Below are 17,412 nucleotides of genomic sequence, written 5' to 3' on the forward strand. Positions count from 1 at the left end.
GTTATTATTTAACGGTTCTGCAGTTATCCGTAAAAAACTACGCTACGCCCCGTGTATTTATATTTTCTCAACCACCTACAAGACAGACGAACGAACGTGAAGAATTGGGAAGTATAAGAAAAATTAGAGAAACAAACCATTTACTGTGTAGGACCGTTAAAATAGAGCCAAATTTTCAATGGTCAATTACAGCCTACAAATATAATACTGGATTTGAATTAACGAATGGAGAGAGAAGGACATAAAACAGATGGCTACCGCTGCAGTTAGAGAGACAGGGAAAGAAAAAAGACAACGAGAATTAAAGAAATCAAAATCACAGGAGATATCCAGCACCAGTGATTGGAGATAAAAAAGCAAAACGACAGAACGACAGAGAAGGAAACACGTAAAAAATAATAACTCAGGACATAAATAAATTGGTTAAAAAAATAACGGATGGAAAAAATTTGTTCTTTTTATCATTCAGCTTGCTTTACATGGCTTAGAAAGCCGGGGGGCTAGCAACTTCATCATCTCATCGATCTCATCTCATCGCTATTTTTTCGTCTCTTAAAAGGGACGGTTGGGGGAGGTTGGGCTCGATCGAATGGGCAAACAAGATATGGAAAAGTGAAACCGAAGAGAAGGAAAAGAGGAACTTAAGAAAAATTTCAAGGCAAAACAGAGGACGAAAAAGTGATATGTGAAAAAGATACTAAAAATATTAAGTCACCCGATTTCCTTTGTCTCGCAAATAAAGAGAGAAAAGGTGACATGCGAAACACTGAAAAGGTAAGTTAAAAAAGCGACTAGATGAAACGTAAAATGGATAACTCCTGCACATCATCCTCTCGCCCTGTCGTATCATCAAACCATCACATTTCCCTACTACTGCTGCTGTTGCTGCTGTCTAAACCTGGGCCTCCATGCCTGTGTCGCTCCGCCGGAAGGTGGGTTGGAGCCCTCGCGACTCTCAGGTGCAGGCGAAGAGCTAGTTGGTGCTGGGCTTCTGGAGAGTGACTTGGGGGGAGCAACGGCTTCGCGGCTAAACCGCGGAGGCATACGCTCAGAAATGCGCTCGCGATCAGGTGCTCGCTCGGGCATGCGTTCACCGTTCGTCGAGAGATCTCGACCAGTAGCGGCGGCTCGTCGCTGTGGAGGAACGTATCCGCCAGTTGTCCGGGGAGGCGGGAGCTCTTCCTTGGCAGCGGGTGCTGTTGCCTCGGTTGGGGGAGTGACAGAGCCGGCCGCAGCCGCCTCCGCTTCCTTTGCAGCCTGGCGTTCTCGCCAGGTAGGGCCGGTACGACCTGTGAGATAAAGTCTAGGAGCAGTGCGTTCCGTAGATTCAGTGCGTTCCGTAGATTCAGTGCGTTCCATACGAACGGGGACAGCACCAGCTTTGCGAGCCTTGAGTTTGGCCTCGGCTTCCTCTTCTCGCTTCTTCTGAATTGCGGCTTTCTCATCGAGTATTCTAGTGACAGTATTAGTAAATTGTGCGAAATTCGTAACCAAAGCAGGGAAATCATACCTTCGCTCTTCCTCTCTGGCAGCCTTCTCTGCGGCAAGTTGGCGGCGCCGTTCAGCATCCCGAGCAGCTTTTTCTTGTTCCTCCCGTTCAATACGCTCCTGCTCCTCTCGCTGGCGTCTCTCCTGTTCCTCCCTTTCCATACGCTCGTGTCGCAAACGCTCTTGGACTTCCTTGATTCGTTGTTTCTTTTGATTCTCGAATTCTCTCTCTGCGGCTTTGCGGTTCTTTTCAAATTCCACATGTCGTTTCTCCTGAATGTTCTTTCTGAAATCATTGAAGTATGGCACCAGACGGCTTAGACGATGTTTGAGGGCAACATCTTCCTTATGCTTCAGCTTAGCAGCGGCCAGGGTATCTGCTTTGTTCTTCTCATAGATCTCGAGATCACGCTTCCTCTGCGCTTCGTAGTCTGCAGGGATATGCTTGAGTTCCTCCCGGCGATAGGCTCGCTCCAGATGGTCAATACGCTTGGCTGTGATTCGGACACGGTCGTTGAGTTCATTTTTCTCCTTCTCAAGCTGAGCCAGCTTGATAGTTCGAAGGCTGTTGCTATCCAATTCCTCCAAGTTAATTTCACTAACATCGATGCCCTTGACTCCGGTCTTAAGTTCCTCGAGTTGTTTCTTGAGCTCTTCTTGTCGAATACGGTCCTTCTCGTCCTGCAGCCGTTTGCGCTCGCGCTCGACGTGTTCATCATGCAATCTGCGTTTTTCAGCATCTTGCAATTCCTGCGCACGAATACGCTTTAGTCTCTCTTCCTCTTGCTGTTTCCTCTGCAGGGATTCCAGTGCAGCTTCCTTCTTCTTCTCAATAATGATTCTACGAGCAAGAGTCTCCTCGTGCTCCTTCGCAGCACCAGCCTTAGCCTTAGCAAAGGCAATTTGCTTGGCCTGGATGCGAGCTTGGTTATATGACGGGTCGACATACATGCAGGTGAGGTGAAGGGTCTTTGCCAAACGCGTAAGTTGGGACCTGGCGATTTCAGCGGGCGTGCTTTGGAGTCGCTGCACCGATCCCACTTCACTTTCAGCGGATCCGGCAGCACTTCCAGGATGCATAGCCTTGGCGGAGGAGAAAATATCGGAATCAAAAGTTAGGACGCCGGAAATGTGATCCACACGAATAGCCAAGTCACCCTTCTTGCAACCATTCATGATGAATTTCTCGATCATTGAGCGAGTAACTTGGAATGGTTCAGGGAACTGGGCGAGCTCATGGACGAATTTAACTTCAACGGATTCGTAAACCTGGGAGAGCTGTTGGAAGAGTCTTGTGAGGATAACTTGTTGAAGGGGAAGCACGTATTTTTCCATTTCGGGGTCAGCGCCAATTTGAGTGAGGATGGGGGAGATCTTCTTGCAAATCGACAATGGGTGGAAATCGACTTCCAAGATGTTGTACAGGTCCCGAATTTCTGGGCGGCAACGAGAAAGTAAACCCTTATTCAAAGCATCTTTGAAAAGACCAGCACGGGTGGGAGCTTGAGGCATGCCAAGAAGATTAGTCAACCGGGTGTTCTTGTTCTTCCGAACTTCGTCAACATCAACAAGCGCTCCGCGAGAGCGCGAAGTGCTAATGACCGGGATCGAGAGTGCCGAGAGAAGAACGAAAGATGCGGTCTTGGTCATCTCAGCTTCAGAGATAACTGGGTTTTCCTTCTTTGGACTTTGTCCTGCAGCGACAGCGGCGGCAGACTGGCGAAGGAGGTTATAGTAACGGCTCCAAGCTGCAGCGTGGAAGAGGTAGTTTTCGCTGACCAGGAAGATCCGGGTGAGCTTCTCATAATAATTGGCCATCATGATATTCTTGGCTGGTCGCTTGCTAAGGTTGAGAAGTGTATGGATATCTTCGACGCTACGGAAGCCCTCTTGCCACAATTCTAATTCAACAGCGACATTCAGTTGTTGGAAACGGGTATCTAAATGGCGCTGTAGAGTCTCTGGATCGCTCAGGTTGATGGCGTGCATCTGGCTGGAGTACTTTGCAGCGTTCTGAACATGGTTACGGAGCAGCTCACAGAGACGGCGGAACTCAGTTTTGCGAGTGTACTTCAAGCAGAACTGGAATGCCTGGAGCGCAGTGGTTTGATACATAACTTCCAGCCGTGCATTGTTCTTCAAGATTTCAAGAACAGTACGATATGTCTCCCAGAGGAATTTCAACCACGGGGTAACAATGGCTCGATCCGTTCTATCGCGAGATTGCTCACCAGAAACGGTTGCTAGAAGGATAGTCTCAGGCGTCTCGATAGCATCAAGATCTTCGATATTTGTTGATGGAGCAGCAGATTCGAGAGAAGATTGGATTTCATCAGCCTTAGCCTGAGCTTCTGTAACTTTTTGCTCTGCCAGTTCAATAAATTTTTTCAACACCATCTGTATGCAAAAAGGCACTCAAGTTAGCCTCACTATCCAGAAACTGCATTGTTGCCATTTGCCCTCTACCGATCCCATTAATCCCTCCCCCAATAGTCGTATATGTACTTAAATATATTTTCCTGAACCGGGGCATGTAGCAAGGAGAAAGGGAAAAAAGCTTACCTCAATTGTGCCAACATTGCTATTTTGCGCAATGTTTTTATATTGATAAAGGCCATCCTTTGCAGACTTTCCCTTTCGTAGATCCACGCACAACTCGACGAAAAGAATCATAACTGGCTCAAGGCTTGAAATGGGGCTGTTGCGGGAACGTTTGGAGGCGACTTGTTCATGGAGAACCGTCAGCGCAGCCTGCTGCTGGCCGACGGCAATGAGCTCTTCAGCTCGCTATGGAAAACATGAATATTAACATCGCAGGTTCCCAAATGGTTTTTTCATCTCCATATAGACTGATATCTTACCCTGAGGACATTCTCAGGCCGGATATGGGGCGGAGGTGGCATGCTGGGCAACCCTCCCCTAAACAGCGGACAAAGGGTGGTTTAGGACGTAAATCTCAAACCTGTCAATTTGACAAGGGCGTTTCTGCTTCGCTTATCGTGACGGGGGTAAAGGTCGTGGGTCTCGATGAAGAACGCGCGTGCGGAATATATCGAGACGGTCAACGACGCGATGAAGGGTCCTCTGGAAATGGAGAGGGAAGAATTTGGGGATTCTTTTCTGATGCTGGGGTTTAGCTTCTTTTGTGGTTGTGCGAGCGAGAACAGAAGGCGAAAAATTCCTGTGGGTTCCAAGGTTGCGGCTCCACTTCCTTACATAAGCCCTGCGCTAGTGGTAGAATCACGTGATATATCTCTAAACCTCCCGCAGCCAACATGAGACAAGTGAGGGAGAGTGAGTGGTCAAACGTCAGAACACAAGACGTTCGGAAGACCCAGGAGGAATATTTCTTGAGAAGGGCGAACGAAATGGCCTATTCATTACCTTTCATACGATGATCCGCGTGTGCACGCCAAACCAACATTGAGAATAGAAAAAAACAGGTCTTACCTTAGCACTCAGGGGTTGGAATTGCAGAAATATTACCATTTCATCCAAACCTCCCTTCCACTCCAATTATGTTTGCAATGCCACTTTGATTGCAATACCAGCCAGCCAATGCTTCCCAAGACTTTGAAATCATACCGAGTGTATTCATCATTCGATTCCATCTTCCACCCGCATCTCAGTCGATTGAGAATAAATGAAACCCTTTTGGCGTGCGGGATTATTGCGCGATAGTATGGCTCTGGATATGGTTACCGTTGATTGAAGAGTTCTTTTAACAAACAGAGATCGCAAGTTTTGTTTTCTGTGACTGAAATGGTCACCCTCTGATGGGCTTCACAACACCGTATTTTCCGAAGTTGCGTGGTCAGATTATGGCTATTGAAAACGTTTAGTTCTCGGATATACGAGTCCAACTCCAATTCATCAGTTTCTGATCAAAAGAGTGGATGGCAAACCCAGATATTATCACCGTTTGCCGTGCGTTGAACCCTATCGCTCGCTAGCGAAAGGAACAGGCTTGAAGAAGCAGGGCAACCGTCACGAACAAACTGACGGAATATAGGAGCGTCGAGTCCAGAAATTTTCAGGTATCGCAGAAACAGCAGCTTCCATTCGGATGCATGACATGGCGATCGATCAATGTTGGCAGCCTTCAAAAAAAAAAAATAAAAATAAAAATAAAATAAAATAAAAATAAAAATAAAAAAATAGACAAAGAAAGGAACGAAGACAGTTCATTCCGTTGAAGAGTATGGTTTGCCAACAATTGGCGCTGCTTGAATTCTTCCAGCCTGATATTCTCTATATATATCAGCCGTATCGAATGACAACCCTGAGACCAATGCTAGCCGCTCGCAAGTCTATTTATATGGAATATTGAACGCTAACCAATCATTTGCGCTCGATATACTCCGATACTCCAGAGTTAGATATATTCTAGGGTCATTGTTTTGCCAGAGGGACTGCTCAATGAAGGACCCCACGTTGACGGATGTGTCAATGATCCGGATTAATCGAGGAAGTGCGACAGTTGGGAGGGGAAGCCAAAAACTTCGAAAGGCAATAAGCAATTCAACTTGTTAGATGAAAAACGTGCAATTGGAATCAATTTCAATAAAGAGGAAGAGGAAGAGGAGGGGGGGGCTCATGACTGCCGTTTCTGGCAACAAATCTATCATATTGTGATACTTGTAGGAGTGTTGCTGCGTCTTAATATCTAGAACAGGGAAATGATAAAAAGGGTCTTGTCGACATGTAAAATTGCGTGTTACACCATTGAATGAATACTCAGAGAATTCCTCAACAGAAAACCCCCTCCTATCTAAATAAATTCATGCGCACAAAAAAATAGCGGGGGCTGAGACAAATATACGCTTGATGAAGTTGCGGTCAAGACTGGGGAAGCGGGGGAGGTCAGCATTTCTGTAGTCATGTGACATGCTTGCTCCGGATTCTGTTGCTAAAAGATATGCAGCGGCATACTGACTGTGGCGCGAAGTATTAAAAATGAAACAATTACATTGTTCTGGATCGGGATGTGATTGAAGAAAGTAAACAATCCATCACGGTGGTCTGGTTGTTGGTCAGGGAGGGTATTTAATGACGTTCATTTTGAGTTCAGCAAAATTAGGGAAAGCTTCGGCGGGCATGATGATCCCACCTTTATATCTGTCTGCAATTACACAATTGAGATTTCTTGTGACTAACTAATGTGCCTAGATAAATCCGATTGCATCTGAATATGCCAGTTGAGCGTTGTAAACCCCGCGCTTCACCTACGACACGGAAGGGAATCGAGTACGCAGAGAGCAAGCGCCCGCGGTACCCTTGGGGGAGGAGGCCCGTCCCGCCCGTGACTATGGCGATTTTCCGCTAGACGGCAGATCCCGTTCATCCTCATGGCAGATCGGTGGTGCGGTTCGCTACACTGAGGGTGACGAACGTCCGGCACGACTGAGAGCGGGCGACGTTATGCTGTTTGACCCGGCAGAGACAGATGTAATGGCATTCATCAGTCGCCTAGAGTTTATCGGAATTCTCTCATGCCGCAGTGCTGGGCCCAAGCAATTATTCATACTTCCAATATGGGGAATGGAAAACATTTAACTGCCCACTAAATACTCAATATGCACTTCCGTACAGACCAATAGAAGAGTAAAAATAGAACAATCCCTCGTTTGCTTACTGAAGTAGATCCAGGATCGAGTTTGTCAGCCAGTCACGAAGTTAATAATAGCGGCGGAAAATGCCTAATCGCAAAAGCAAATCCTCGTAATATTACTAGCGGCAAGCGACCCCGTTCTAGAAATTCTTGCGGAAGAAACCGCGCTAAACGAAGAAAGGAGGGAATGTCCATGTGTACAGCAGCCAATAATAGGTATGGATGTCAGAATAAGGAATTATAAGTACCAGCTGAGTTGGAGTAGGTTTGTGAGAAGGGGAGAGGGAGGGATTTGGCCTGCATTTAAAGGCCAAGCAAGAGTCAAAATTCAGAGGCTTGTATGGAGTAGTTAGTTGGGGTGGTGTGTTGCGTTAATAAGTCCTTGTCGCAATTGTGTGCCCGTAGTTCAGGCCTGTCATATCCGGGATTGGTGGAGGGCAAATGCGATGGAGACCACGGAACTCGGTAATTATGGAGGTATCGGCGCCAGGCAGGGCTGCTAAGGAAGAGGAAAGTAGAGGTTCCTGCAGCCCAAATAACAACAGATCACTGTTAGCAGAGAGTCTTGTCAGTTAAGGTGGATGTAGAGGCAGTGGTTAGAAACTATCATACAATATACAGAGTCCCCCGTAATAATGGTGCAGATAGAAGGCAGAAGAACAAACAACTCAATTGAGAGATAACGAAATAGCGCCCAGTATTCTTTGCACCTCATCCATCCCCCTCCTGTTCTTCGCTTTGCTTGGTGTTCTTTCTTTCCTTCTTCTCCGCCTCCCAAGCCCCCACCCATGTTTTAAACTTAGGCTAATTTCATGTTGAAAAGAAATGAGGAAGCGTCACATCGCGTAATCGGTTAGCCAACTAGGCCAGATGCTGGGATTATTAAACACAACAGCGCGGGCGAGGGGCTGTACATACATGTACTGTACCTTCGCTGCGGAAGTTAGGTGCAGAGTGACATCTGCCGGGCTCCGCCGCGCAGTCCGCGCCTGGAAGTTGTTTGATTATTAAAATACCAAAATGACAGCCCAGCCGCTGCCGATACGGCTCCGTAACCCACTAACCCCCCGCTAACCCGACGCCAAATACTAGCGGCTCCGCCTGGCTGCCCCTTTTTGCGTACAGGCCGTACGACTGGTATCCTATCACGTCGCCGTCTTTGTGCTCGCTTCCTCATCCCATCCTGCGAACAAACCAACACCAACCAACCCAGACAGACCGAACTACCACCACCGCCAACACCATCCACCACCATCTATTTCTCCCGTCACCACCACCCGCATCACCATTGCTGTTCATCTCTGAGGCTCCAGCGTCGGGCACTTGACCCTCTGTCGAGAATATCAACAGCTTTTCTCTTCTTCGAGCCGGCTCTCGCCTTTCTCTCGGAGCCAGTTCTCCGCCCGCCGTCTCTAGTTCGGACGGACGTGCAGGTTCATTTTCGCCAGTCTCCCTGGGTTCTCTCCTTCCTAGCCCTCCGCTACGTACTCCAACTTGTGGCAACATACCTCTTCTAAGGGCAATTCGGGCCATCACTTACGCACCATGCCCCCTGCGTACGAGCTTCGACCCGGTGGAGATGTAAAGAACAAGAAACAAAACATGGCCGAATTGAAACTACGACGTTTAAACGAGCTCAACATAAGGTTGAAGGAAGACCTAGAACGTCCGCGAGTCAAAGTGTCTGAGGCTTCCATGTCGTGAGTGTCTCCTAGCCCTTTGAGAAGCCCCGTCAAGTTGGTTTTTTATTGCGAGTAACTGCCCTCATCTGAGCACAAGGTTGCTTGCTACCACACGACTTCTTTGGGGTATGGAAAAGCACGATGGCTGACTGTTAAAAATTTCTTGGTTTGTTTCTGCCATCTTTATAGACTCATCAATTACTGCAATAATACAAGAGATTTTATGGTGCCTTCTGTGTGGGGTCAGGTAAATGGATTTCTCCTTTACCCTTTTTTGGCAACCCTGTACGGAAAAACTGGCAAATCGCGAACATTCACTAACATCAATATCAATTCTCCCTTTACCATTCAAAAGATTGACAAACGCGAAGATCCATACACGCCTCAACAATCGGGTGGCTGCTGTTTGATCATGTAGACTGGGTGGATTGACACAGCCATCTAGGCCCATCTCCTTTCATTTATAACCCATATCATTCGAAGATACATCCCCTCCCGAATTTTCTCTCCCAACGACCCTCGGATCTCCGCCATCCACACGCTCCGACTGCGCGCCCCAAAATCTCACCAGCATCCTCGCAACCATATTTTCCTTTGAAACGAATACGAACTCAAATCCCTTTAACCGGCCATGCATGAAATGAATGGTGTGGGCGGCTCACTCGCTTACACAGTTGGATGAAGCTAGGCTTCTCGCAGCATCGATAAAGCCTTTGGTGCTCCTATGTGTCCAAACCGTGTTTGAAGCGACGGCTTATTCAACCCACCAAAAACAACCTGTATTTGTGTATGTTGAGTATACGCATTTGTCTTGCTCCAAATTACTTGGCACAAGAAAAAGAATACACATTTCCTCCTATTGTTTTGGCTGGCATTCTAGGCTAGCAACCATTTATTGGCATTTTCCGTCGGCTCTCCTTTTAGCGGACCATCATCTCATGCTTTTTTATTTCTTTTGTCTCTGGCTGTTTGGTTGTTTTTCTTTTCTTTCTTTTCTTTCTTTCTTTATTTTTTCTTTTCGCTTTCAATTTTCATAATTGGATTATCCCAAACCCTTATTCCCCTATTTTCCCCCTTTATTTCTGCTCTTTTTTTCTTCTCTATCTTGTCTTTTTTGTTTATTCTTTTTTGTCTCTCATGTTCACCATTATTTCCCCTTGATCTCGATATTTTTTTCACTGTTCATGAAGGTGGTTTTGGCTCTCCTCTGTTCGTTGTCCTGGATTAATTCATATTGTTCCTCTCCTGTGTTTCCAACTTCCTTTTCTTTTATTTTTCTTCTCTCCATTTGATTTTTTCCTTCAACCGCTTGGGTAATGAAGGCCTGGAGCAGAGAACGGCATCCTTCAAATCAAATCTTTTCTTTGTAAAATAGATTTTGGGACGAAACGGCAGCAAACAGTGAAGCTAAAATATATATTTCCTATCTCCTTCAATTGCATTCAAATCCACCCCCGCCCCCTTCTTCTCGTGACCTTTGAAATCCTCGTACTTTTCACTGCACATCAAAACCCCCTCTCTGTCTTAAATCGAATGTATCCACCATCCATGGAACGCCTTTTTCATCAGTCTTCTAGATAGGACGGACGGAGCTGACAAGACGTCGAATAGAGACTCCAATATACGAACGAACCCCCGCAACACCTGCACCGGGCATCCGAAATCAGCCCCGCTTTCTCTCTCCCCCTCCATGAGGTCGTGGCCTCTTATTCCATTTCCTAGTTGGATCTTTCATACGCGAAGGCCTTTTTGCTGCCTTGCGTGGATGTACTACTCTTCCCTTCCCGGGGGGGGGTATTATCTCGCGAATTAAGGCAAACGCGCAGGGAGATGGAAGCTTGACATCTAACAAATAAACCCATGCTAAGAACTACGTAAAAGGACAAACGCAAAATGCCCTCCAAAATACGTGACCTATTATTCCTAGCGAATCGCAACAAAACGCTAGGTATAGTGTGTTATATATAATTACTCCCCGTTAAGATAGTAGGTAACTAACTATTCAATAATAATTAAAAAAAAAAAAAAAAAAAAAAAAGGACTTGTAACCTACAGGGTTGACCGGCGAATTTCTCCCTTCGATAAATCAGCCCGTCTTAACTAAAATTCCGGTGCACAAAGGGAATGAAACACTAGAACAATATATATGCATATAACATGGTAAATACTTTTTTTGAAGAAGTAGAAGCAAAAGAAAAAGATCCTGCAGTCTGCCAACGCCTTGGCCACTGGGGTTGACTGTCGCGCTTAAAGAAAAGAGGGGGAAAATAAAAAATAAAAGAAAGAAAGGTACAGTGCAGTAACTAACTGAGCTGCATAGTATAAGTGCAGGAGAAGAAAAAAAAGGGGGCGGGCTGCCTGAGACTGGGTAACTAACTTATTTATTAGAGGCGGGGAAGTGTGCGCTGGTTTTGCGATTTTCTAAAGATATAAATATATCTATCTAATCTCTAACAAATCTCGACGCCAATATTTACTTATATCCCCCGCCAATACCGAATTTCTCAACTCTATTATCTATCCATATCACACCTCAAATTCAATATCCCAATGACACAAAATTAAAACCAATCTAAAAGAAAAAAATGTCAGACCCAACTTCAGCCCAGTCCACCCCTTCCTTGCCCAATCCGCAACCAATACAACAACAAGAACACCAACAGCCAGAAAGCAAAGAAAAAGAAGAACAAATTCAACAAATAGCTATCCCTCTAGCAGAGGGACATCGGGAACTCGTCCACCTACCGCGCGTGACCATAAGATACTGTACGCAGTGCAAATGGCTGCTCAGGGCGGCATATGTATGTTGTCCCAATCCGTCTAACTCATCTCAACACAACGCTGTCAAAATAATCCGTAGCCCATCTACATATATTCTGTTCCAACGAGAACGCTTCTCTAACCCGCCGCCCCGTGTAGTTCGCCCAGGAGCTGCTGTCCACCTTCTCCACGACACTGGGGGAGGTGTCTCTCGTCCCGGCTACCGGTGGTGTGTTCACAGTATCCATCCTGCACGAGTCTAATGTCGATTTCACGACGGCGGAGACCGTGCTATGGGATAGGAAAGCGGAGGGCGGGTTTCCGGGTATGTTTATTTATTTATTTATTTATTTATTATTTTTTACTTTTATTTTTATATTTTTTTATATTTTTTTCCCTATCTATATTCTTCGCTACTTTCAGTAATTCCTAATAAATACGCGCAAAACAACGCCCCCCCGGGACCCCAACAGAAACAAAACAGCTAAAGTCACTCGTCCGTAACATTGTCGATCCCTCGCGGGATCTGGGACATGTTGATCGTGCCCTTGCTAAGAACCACGGGAAGGCAGGAGGAGCTGATACTACGGGGAAGACGGACATGAACGTGATGCCTACGCAGACCCAGGCACAGAACGGATCGTCTCCGCCTGTTACTGCCATTACCGATGTTTGTAAGGACTGTGAGTGAGAGGGAGGTTGGTTATATGGAGCTATCTATGTGTCTCTTCTCTACTTGGTGTGTTCAAATGGGGAGGGGGGGACCCTCCCCTACCACTCAACAAGGTGCGTGTGAAGGTGAAGGGCGTGGGATATGACTATGAAAGCTGAAGGGAATGAGTGACGTCCCCGTGTATGGACGATTTGGCCTAACTATTCACGACGGGTCCAATAGACACACCCCTCTTCGAAAAACGTATTGAATGAAGCGCCCGACTTGAGGCGTGGGGATGTCGATATTTCTGAATTTCCTTTTTTTTTTTTTTTTTTTTTTTTTTTTTTTTTTTTTGGTCTTCTAGACGATGTTATGTATGTGTGTACCGGACTTGATGTACTAGGCGAATAGTTATCACTAGTGTGGAACCATGTTCAAAAAAGAAAGTAGGAAAAATAAAAGAAAAGAAGATAAAGTCACAAAAGACCGCCCATATATAAGTATGCAACTCGAAATAATGATATAGACAAAATATCCAAATGAGTCCAGAGAAAAAAAAATATGGGGAAAAAAAAAAAGAGAAGAGAAGACATGCCGTAATTCATTCGAAGGTATCAGGAGAAAGAAGCCAGTCAGCCGCCGACCGCCCAACCCGTTGCTTAAAGGGAAAAAAACGGAAAACGGAAGGGGAAAAACGAAGCATGCCAGTGCCCACCTGGAAGTTAAGGTAATGAAACCGAGAAGGGATGAAAATATATATACATATATATAACGGAAAGAAGACAGAAATGGAAAAATGAAAAGAAATAAAGACAAGAAAGGAGGCACATGCCCATGCCACATAAAACACAAAAAGAGAGGAAATAAAATATAAAAATGAGATGATGTTTGGCATGATCATGATTTTCTCCAAAAAAAAAAAACCTTTCGCCGCCCCCCTTCCCCCAACAAACCCTGAAAAAAGGGCCCCCCGTTCCCATCCAACCGCCACGCCTTGCCCGCCCCTGGTATTTCGTATCCCCGTCCCGCTTATTCCAAAAGAAGAACCACGGCTAAATAAATTAAAAGAGAATAAAACACCAACCACAAAACTCCATCTCCGGCTAAAAGAATCCGAGAGAGCACTCGTTATGAGTGAAAAAAAAAAAAATCCATTGACAAATATACGGGAGAACCGGACTTAACCGGACGTGCCGATGCAAGGGGGAAAAATAATATAACTTCATAGGATATAAGAGAGGCGAGAGAGAAGAATCGATCCCTCACCCCTTATATAATATAAAATTGGGAAGGAAAATAGTGATTATCGACACCCGTTAGTCATGCTCAGGGGAGGCGATTTCCCTGTTGCGGCGCCAAAAGGCGAGCCGTAAGCGGCTACGTCGTCGCGGAACAGTTCGGTGGTTGACTCCATTCGTGTCTTGAGTGTGATGGTGGTGGTGGTGGTGGTGTACTGGTGCATAATCGTGATGCGAGGGGTGTGACGAATCAGTCGGAATGTAGTTGACGGAGGTGGAGGAAGTTGGGTTTGTGATGGTAAAGCCATTCCCCTGGGTGTGGTGGCCGAAGTTTTTATCGATAAAGGCAGCCATGAAGTGTGGAGTTTTCCCATCTTCGACGTTACTATGGTAGGTGTGAAGAAGGCTTGGACGGCCAGAAGTAGCAGCGGCGGGTGTGGCCCGATCATGGTCCACCACGCTGTCAGAACAGCTGCTTGGCAGACGATTTGCCCGATCGTGGTCGAATTCATGGCGCACATAACCATGTTCATCATCACTGGTACCTACGCTACTAAGGCTGCTGGCTTGGGTCGTTGAAGAGATAGGTGTCATGATAGTATTGTTTGTATACGTGCTCGTGCTTTGGGTCCGTGTTCCGCTCGTAATCTCGCTTTGGCGATTCACTGTAGTTACTGTCGATGAGCGGCCGGATGAACGCTGGAACGGCCGATGACATTGGTAGCGCCGGGAATGAGATGCTTGATTGTCATCTGCGGCTGACTCAATACATCTAGAAGCGCCCGTCGATATGGTCAAGGGAGGAGTGACACCGGACGAGTCATTGTGAGTTTGACAGTCCTTATCAACTTCTTTGGGCTCATACGTTCCACACTGCATATCCTTATTCAGCTGTAACTGGCTCAAGGCTGGTGGCAAGTTCCAAGAGGCAGGAGGGGTTCGATCAATATTAACAGCTGAACCTCCGGGGGGGTTTCGCCTCCCTGTAGGTTCCTAAGATCCGACTCTGATTGTGCCAACGGTGTCGTGTTGCTTTGGATCAATTCAAGGGACCCTCTGCTTTGTACATCTCGATTCACGATTTCCCGCCATATCGACTTATTCCGTCTTATTTCTACTGTAGTAAATGTCATCTCGGGTATCAGGTCAGCCATACTGTCGAACAGAGGCAGTGCAAATATTGTCATGAAATCGATTTGGCCTTTGGCGAGTTTGGGAATATTTCCAAGTTCCGGAGGGCCACCGAAGAGCGCTGTCTCCATTCCGATGGTCTTCTCCATCTTCCCTTGCTGGGCGAATTCCTCCTGCAAGGCATTTGTCCATCGTTTCGCAATGCTCCACGGGCGGGCCTATACAAGTAGAGAGGTTAGTTTACGGGAGTACGGTACATAAAACGGGCGGAGAGACGAGTCACGTACCACATTGCTAATGTCGGCGCATTTGATTAGCAAGCCGCAGAGTAAGACCCGATCGGTCTCTATTTCTTGGTCTGTCCACCCTTCCGTCGAATTGGTTTTGTGATATTTCTCCTGAAGTTTGCCTAAGCTTTCCATGAACTTAAAATGGACACCCATATCAGTCGCAAGGATAGAACTGATCATCAATTTACGCAGTTTCGCATCCGCGAAAACTGTGGGCCAATGGGATCGTAAAAGTTGCGAAAACGCAGCACAATGGAAAGATTCTAGAACAGAGTTATCGTTGTATAGCTGGGCAAGTGGAGCGTTCAGTCGGACGAGAAAGACATTATTCACTCCCGGATGACCGACGTCGTGTCCAATTGCCGTGATGAGGAGAGCTAAAGCGTCGGAGGGAGTCAACAACGATGATATTGGACTCACTCCCGCACGTTGACTGGTTCCATTCGGGTAAGGGGGTAAAGCACCGATGCTAACGAGAAGGTGAAAGGTCGATTGTAGGACATCTATAGCGTGGCGGAAATTGTGGTATAGGACAAAACTATTGTACGTGACACGAGTGGCAAGCAAGAATGAGTGGAGTTCCTCTAGAAAGTTCATGTAAGCTTGCGACCAGAACCCCAAAAAAGAACTAAGTAGTATTCATAACAAAAACATTCACTCACCGGAGCAGATTCGCCAGGGTTCTAGCTCTGGCATCTGTAAGGCATGCTCTAGCATTATTGTTCCAGCATGAACAAGTTCGTCCTCTGAGAAATCATGGGCTGCGAAATCCCATTTGCCGATTTCAGCCTCAACGAGCCGTTTCCGTTGGTCCAGGATATGAAGGTCACTAGGTACAGGTAAATATATTGGCATGTAACGAGGTACCGAGAGAGCCATACCTTTGGTATTCATCGACCTCTTCGTCAGGATTGCATATTCGTTTCATCAGTTTAGTCACCCTAGAAGTACTAATTAGTAGAGTCATATTTATGATGAGCGAGCTCATCACTGGGCTAAGCTAAGGGTACTTACATGGTCTCTCGAAGATAGGAGTACGGTTGTTGGTCATTGGCGCCAACCCATGAGTGTTTTGTGGGTCTCCCGGCTGCTGTATCCCGCCATTGCTGCCTCCTAGCTGTTTTAAATATTTTGTATGCATGCACTAAGAGACTCTGAAGTCTTGACGCCTCTAACGGGGTTGTAAGGACATCGACGGCGCCCGCATCCAGGCAACGAGTTATGCATCTGTTCACCAAGGGGAAATCATTTACTATATCCTCCGCCGTAGCTTCTGAATATGTTGATTTTCCACGCTCATCGTCTTCCCGGATGAAGCGTAACACAGCGACGGGAACCGCAAGGTTCACTTCAGTCTGAATTCTCACGTTCGCCGAAAACCTGGCAAGAAGCTCGAGCATGCAGAAGTCATCCGCTTCGGACGAGAATCGTAGAAATCGTCCAACTTTTGTGTTGGGTGTCGTTGATGGCACGGGTGGTGGTGCAAGAGACCGACTTTCAGACGATTGCCATAGTGGCTCAGATGAACCGTTGACGACGATAGAAACCAGGGCGAATAAGGGGTTGGAATTAGGCCGACAAGTAATATTGAGCTGCGTTAACTGTTCGGCGAATGATTTTCTTGAATTAGACAGGTAAACTGTTTCTAGGCAACCAATCATTAGCTGAATTTCTTGAAATTTCAACATGTTTTAAAATCCAAATAATACACTCTGCCGCAGGCTGTATCAGCTGCAAAGTGGTCTAAAAAAAACCACGAGGAATATACGACTACGTTACCTTTCCTGAAGACACCAAGAAAAAGTAGCACATTGGTGCGAATTTCGCCGCTTTCATCAGCTGAGGTTTCTAGACCGGAGTAGGTGGTTACTCCAGCAGTCGAGTCGGTGTTTTTGATCACCCAACGTTCATCCTTCACACGGTCGTCTAGGTATACGGCGCAAGCTTCTCCAAGCTCCATGCTGCTGGAATTGAGATATGGCGTTTTTCTGGAAAATAAACCTTTCTCAGAGCGAAGTCGACGGGGGGTTTATCCGCAGTGAAGATAAATTCACTGGAAAAGAGCCTCTCTGCTGTCTTCGGGTGTCCCGCTGAGCACCAATATAAGATATAGTCCACCTGTATTTTCTTGGGTTCCTGCTTTTTATATCAAAAAAAAAAAAAAAAAAAAAAAAACCTTTCAGCTTCCTTCACTTCTTCTACCCGAAACCGACAACCTTTTTTCCTCCCGATTCGGACTGAACGAGTCCCAAGACGTCTATTAGGAGAGAAATCCAGCGGCGCCAGCGTCGCCCTCAGAAAAAAGAAAAGAAGTATTGAGGATGTATGTGCAACATCCGGTTCCTACCTAAGCCGAATGGACCGGACTTGAGTAGACGCCCCTGAGAGAGAGAGAGAGAGAGAAAGGAGGGTGGCCGGGCAAACCAACGGGGTCTGTCTGGCCAGCGATTGAGCAGTTTTTGGGCGAGATGGGAAACTGCACGATCGACCCTCCTATAAAAACATGGCGACGGCGAACGCACTCGGGATGGTAAGGCGGGGGGGGGGGGGGGGGGGG

The 17,412-nt window shown here is 46.5% G+C and overlaps 6 protein-coding genes across 7 annotated transcripts in view; 3 read left to right on the plus strand and 3 right to left on the minus strand.

Moving 5' to 3' along the window:
* Nucleotides 1-35: 35 nt before the first annotated feature.
* Nucleotides 36-5,466, minus strand: BDCG_01466 (eukaryotic translation initiation factor 3 subunit A). The gene is made up of 4 exons (XM_045416978.1): nt 4,350-5,466; nt 4,051-4,275; nt 1,511-3,885; nt 36-1,453 (listed from the first exon to the last, which is right to left on the minus strand). The coding sequence occupies exons 1-4, from the start codon at nt 4,389-4,391 to the stop codon at nt 871-873; spliced, it is 3,225 nt and encodes a 1,074-aa protein (XP_045273916.1). The 5' UTR covers nt 4,392-5,466; the 3' UTR covers nt 36-870.
* A 2,004-nt stretch (nt 5,467-7,470) lies between these two features.
* Nucleotides 7,471-8,420, minus strand: BDCG_01468 (uncharacterized protein; the record flags this gene model as incomplete). Its single annotated transcript, XM_045416979.1, has 2 exons — nt 8,164-8,420; nt 7,471-7,648 (listed from the first exon to the last, which is right to left on the minus strand). The coding sequence occupies exons 1-2, from the start codon at nt 8,352-8,354 to the stop codon at nt 7,471-7,473; spliced, it is 369 nt and encodes a 122-aa protein (XP_045273917.1). The 5' UTR covers nt 8,355-8,420.
* Nucleotides 8,421-8,644: 224 nt separating this feature from the next.
* BDCG_01469 (guanine nucleotide-binding protein subunit gamma) lies at nt 8,645-9,199 on the plus strand (the record flags this gene model as incomplete). Its single annotated transcript, XM_045416980.1, has 3 exons — nt 8,645-8,799; nt 8,971-9,028; nt 9,137-9,199. 3 exons carry the CDS (start codon nt 8,645-8,647, stop codon nt 9,197-9,199), a joined length of 276 nt encoding a protein of 91 aa, XP_045273918.1.
* A 1,979-nt stretch (nt 9,200-11,178) lies between these two features.
* On the plus strand, nt 11,179-12,558 carry BDCG_01470 (selT/selW/selH selenoprotein domain-containing protein). The gene is made up of 3 exons (XM_045416981.1): nt 11,179-11,582; nt 11,701-11,866; nt 12,015-12,558. The coding sequence occupies exons 1-3, from the start codon at nt 11,367-11,369 to the stop codon at nt 12,230-12,232; spliced, it is 600 nt and encodes a 199-aa protein (XP_045273919.1). The 5' UTR covers nt 11,179-11,366; the 3' UTR covers nt 12,233-12,558.
* A 549-nt stretch (nt 12,559-13,107) lies between these two features.
* BDCG_01471 lies at nt 13,108-17,412 on the minus strand. Of its 2 annotated transcripts, XM_045416982.1 has the most exons (7): nt 17,032-17,412; nt 16,635-16,945; nt 15,870-16,494; nt 15,737-15,796; nt 15,518-15,684; nt 14,853-15,439; nt 13,108-14,783 (listed from the first exon to the last, which is right to left on the minus strand). In XM_045416982.1, exons 2-7 carry the CDS (start codon nt 16,813-16,815, stop codon nt 14,337-14,339), a joined length of 2,067 nt encoding a protein of 688 aa, XP_045279602.1. In that variant the 5' UTR covers nt 16,816-16,945; nt 17,032-17,412; the 3' UTR covers nt 13,108-14,336. The 2 variants fall into 2 exon arrangements, with proteins under 2 accessions (XP_045279602.1, XP_045279603.1); XM_045416983.1 differs by lacking the exon at nt 17,032-17,412 and having other exon boundaries at nt 16,635-17,030.
* The window catches only part of BDCG_01472 (uncharacterized protein), a gene marked incomplete at both ends in the record, with an annotated part of 536 nt that continues 482 nt past the window's right edge, over nt 17,359-17,412 (plus strand). The window contains one exon of the mRNA XM_045416984.1: nt 17,359-17,385. Coding sequence (XP_045273920.1) covers nt 17,359-17,385 — 27 coding nt within the window. The remainder of the gene's footprint in view (nt 17,386-17,412) is intronic.

Source organism: Blastomyces dermatitidis (genome assembly GCF_000003525.1).
Source record: "Blastomyces dermatitidis ER-3 genomic scaffold supercont1.2, whole genome shotgun sequence".
In the NCBI taxonomy this organism is placed as follows: Eukaryota; Fungi; Ascomycota; class Eurotiomycetes; order Onygenales; family Ajellomycetaceae; genus Blastomyces; species Blastomyces dermatitidis.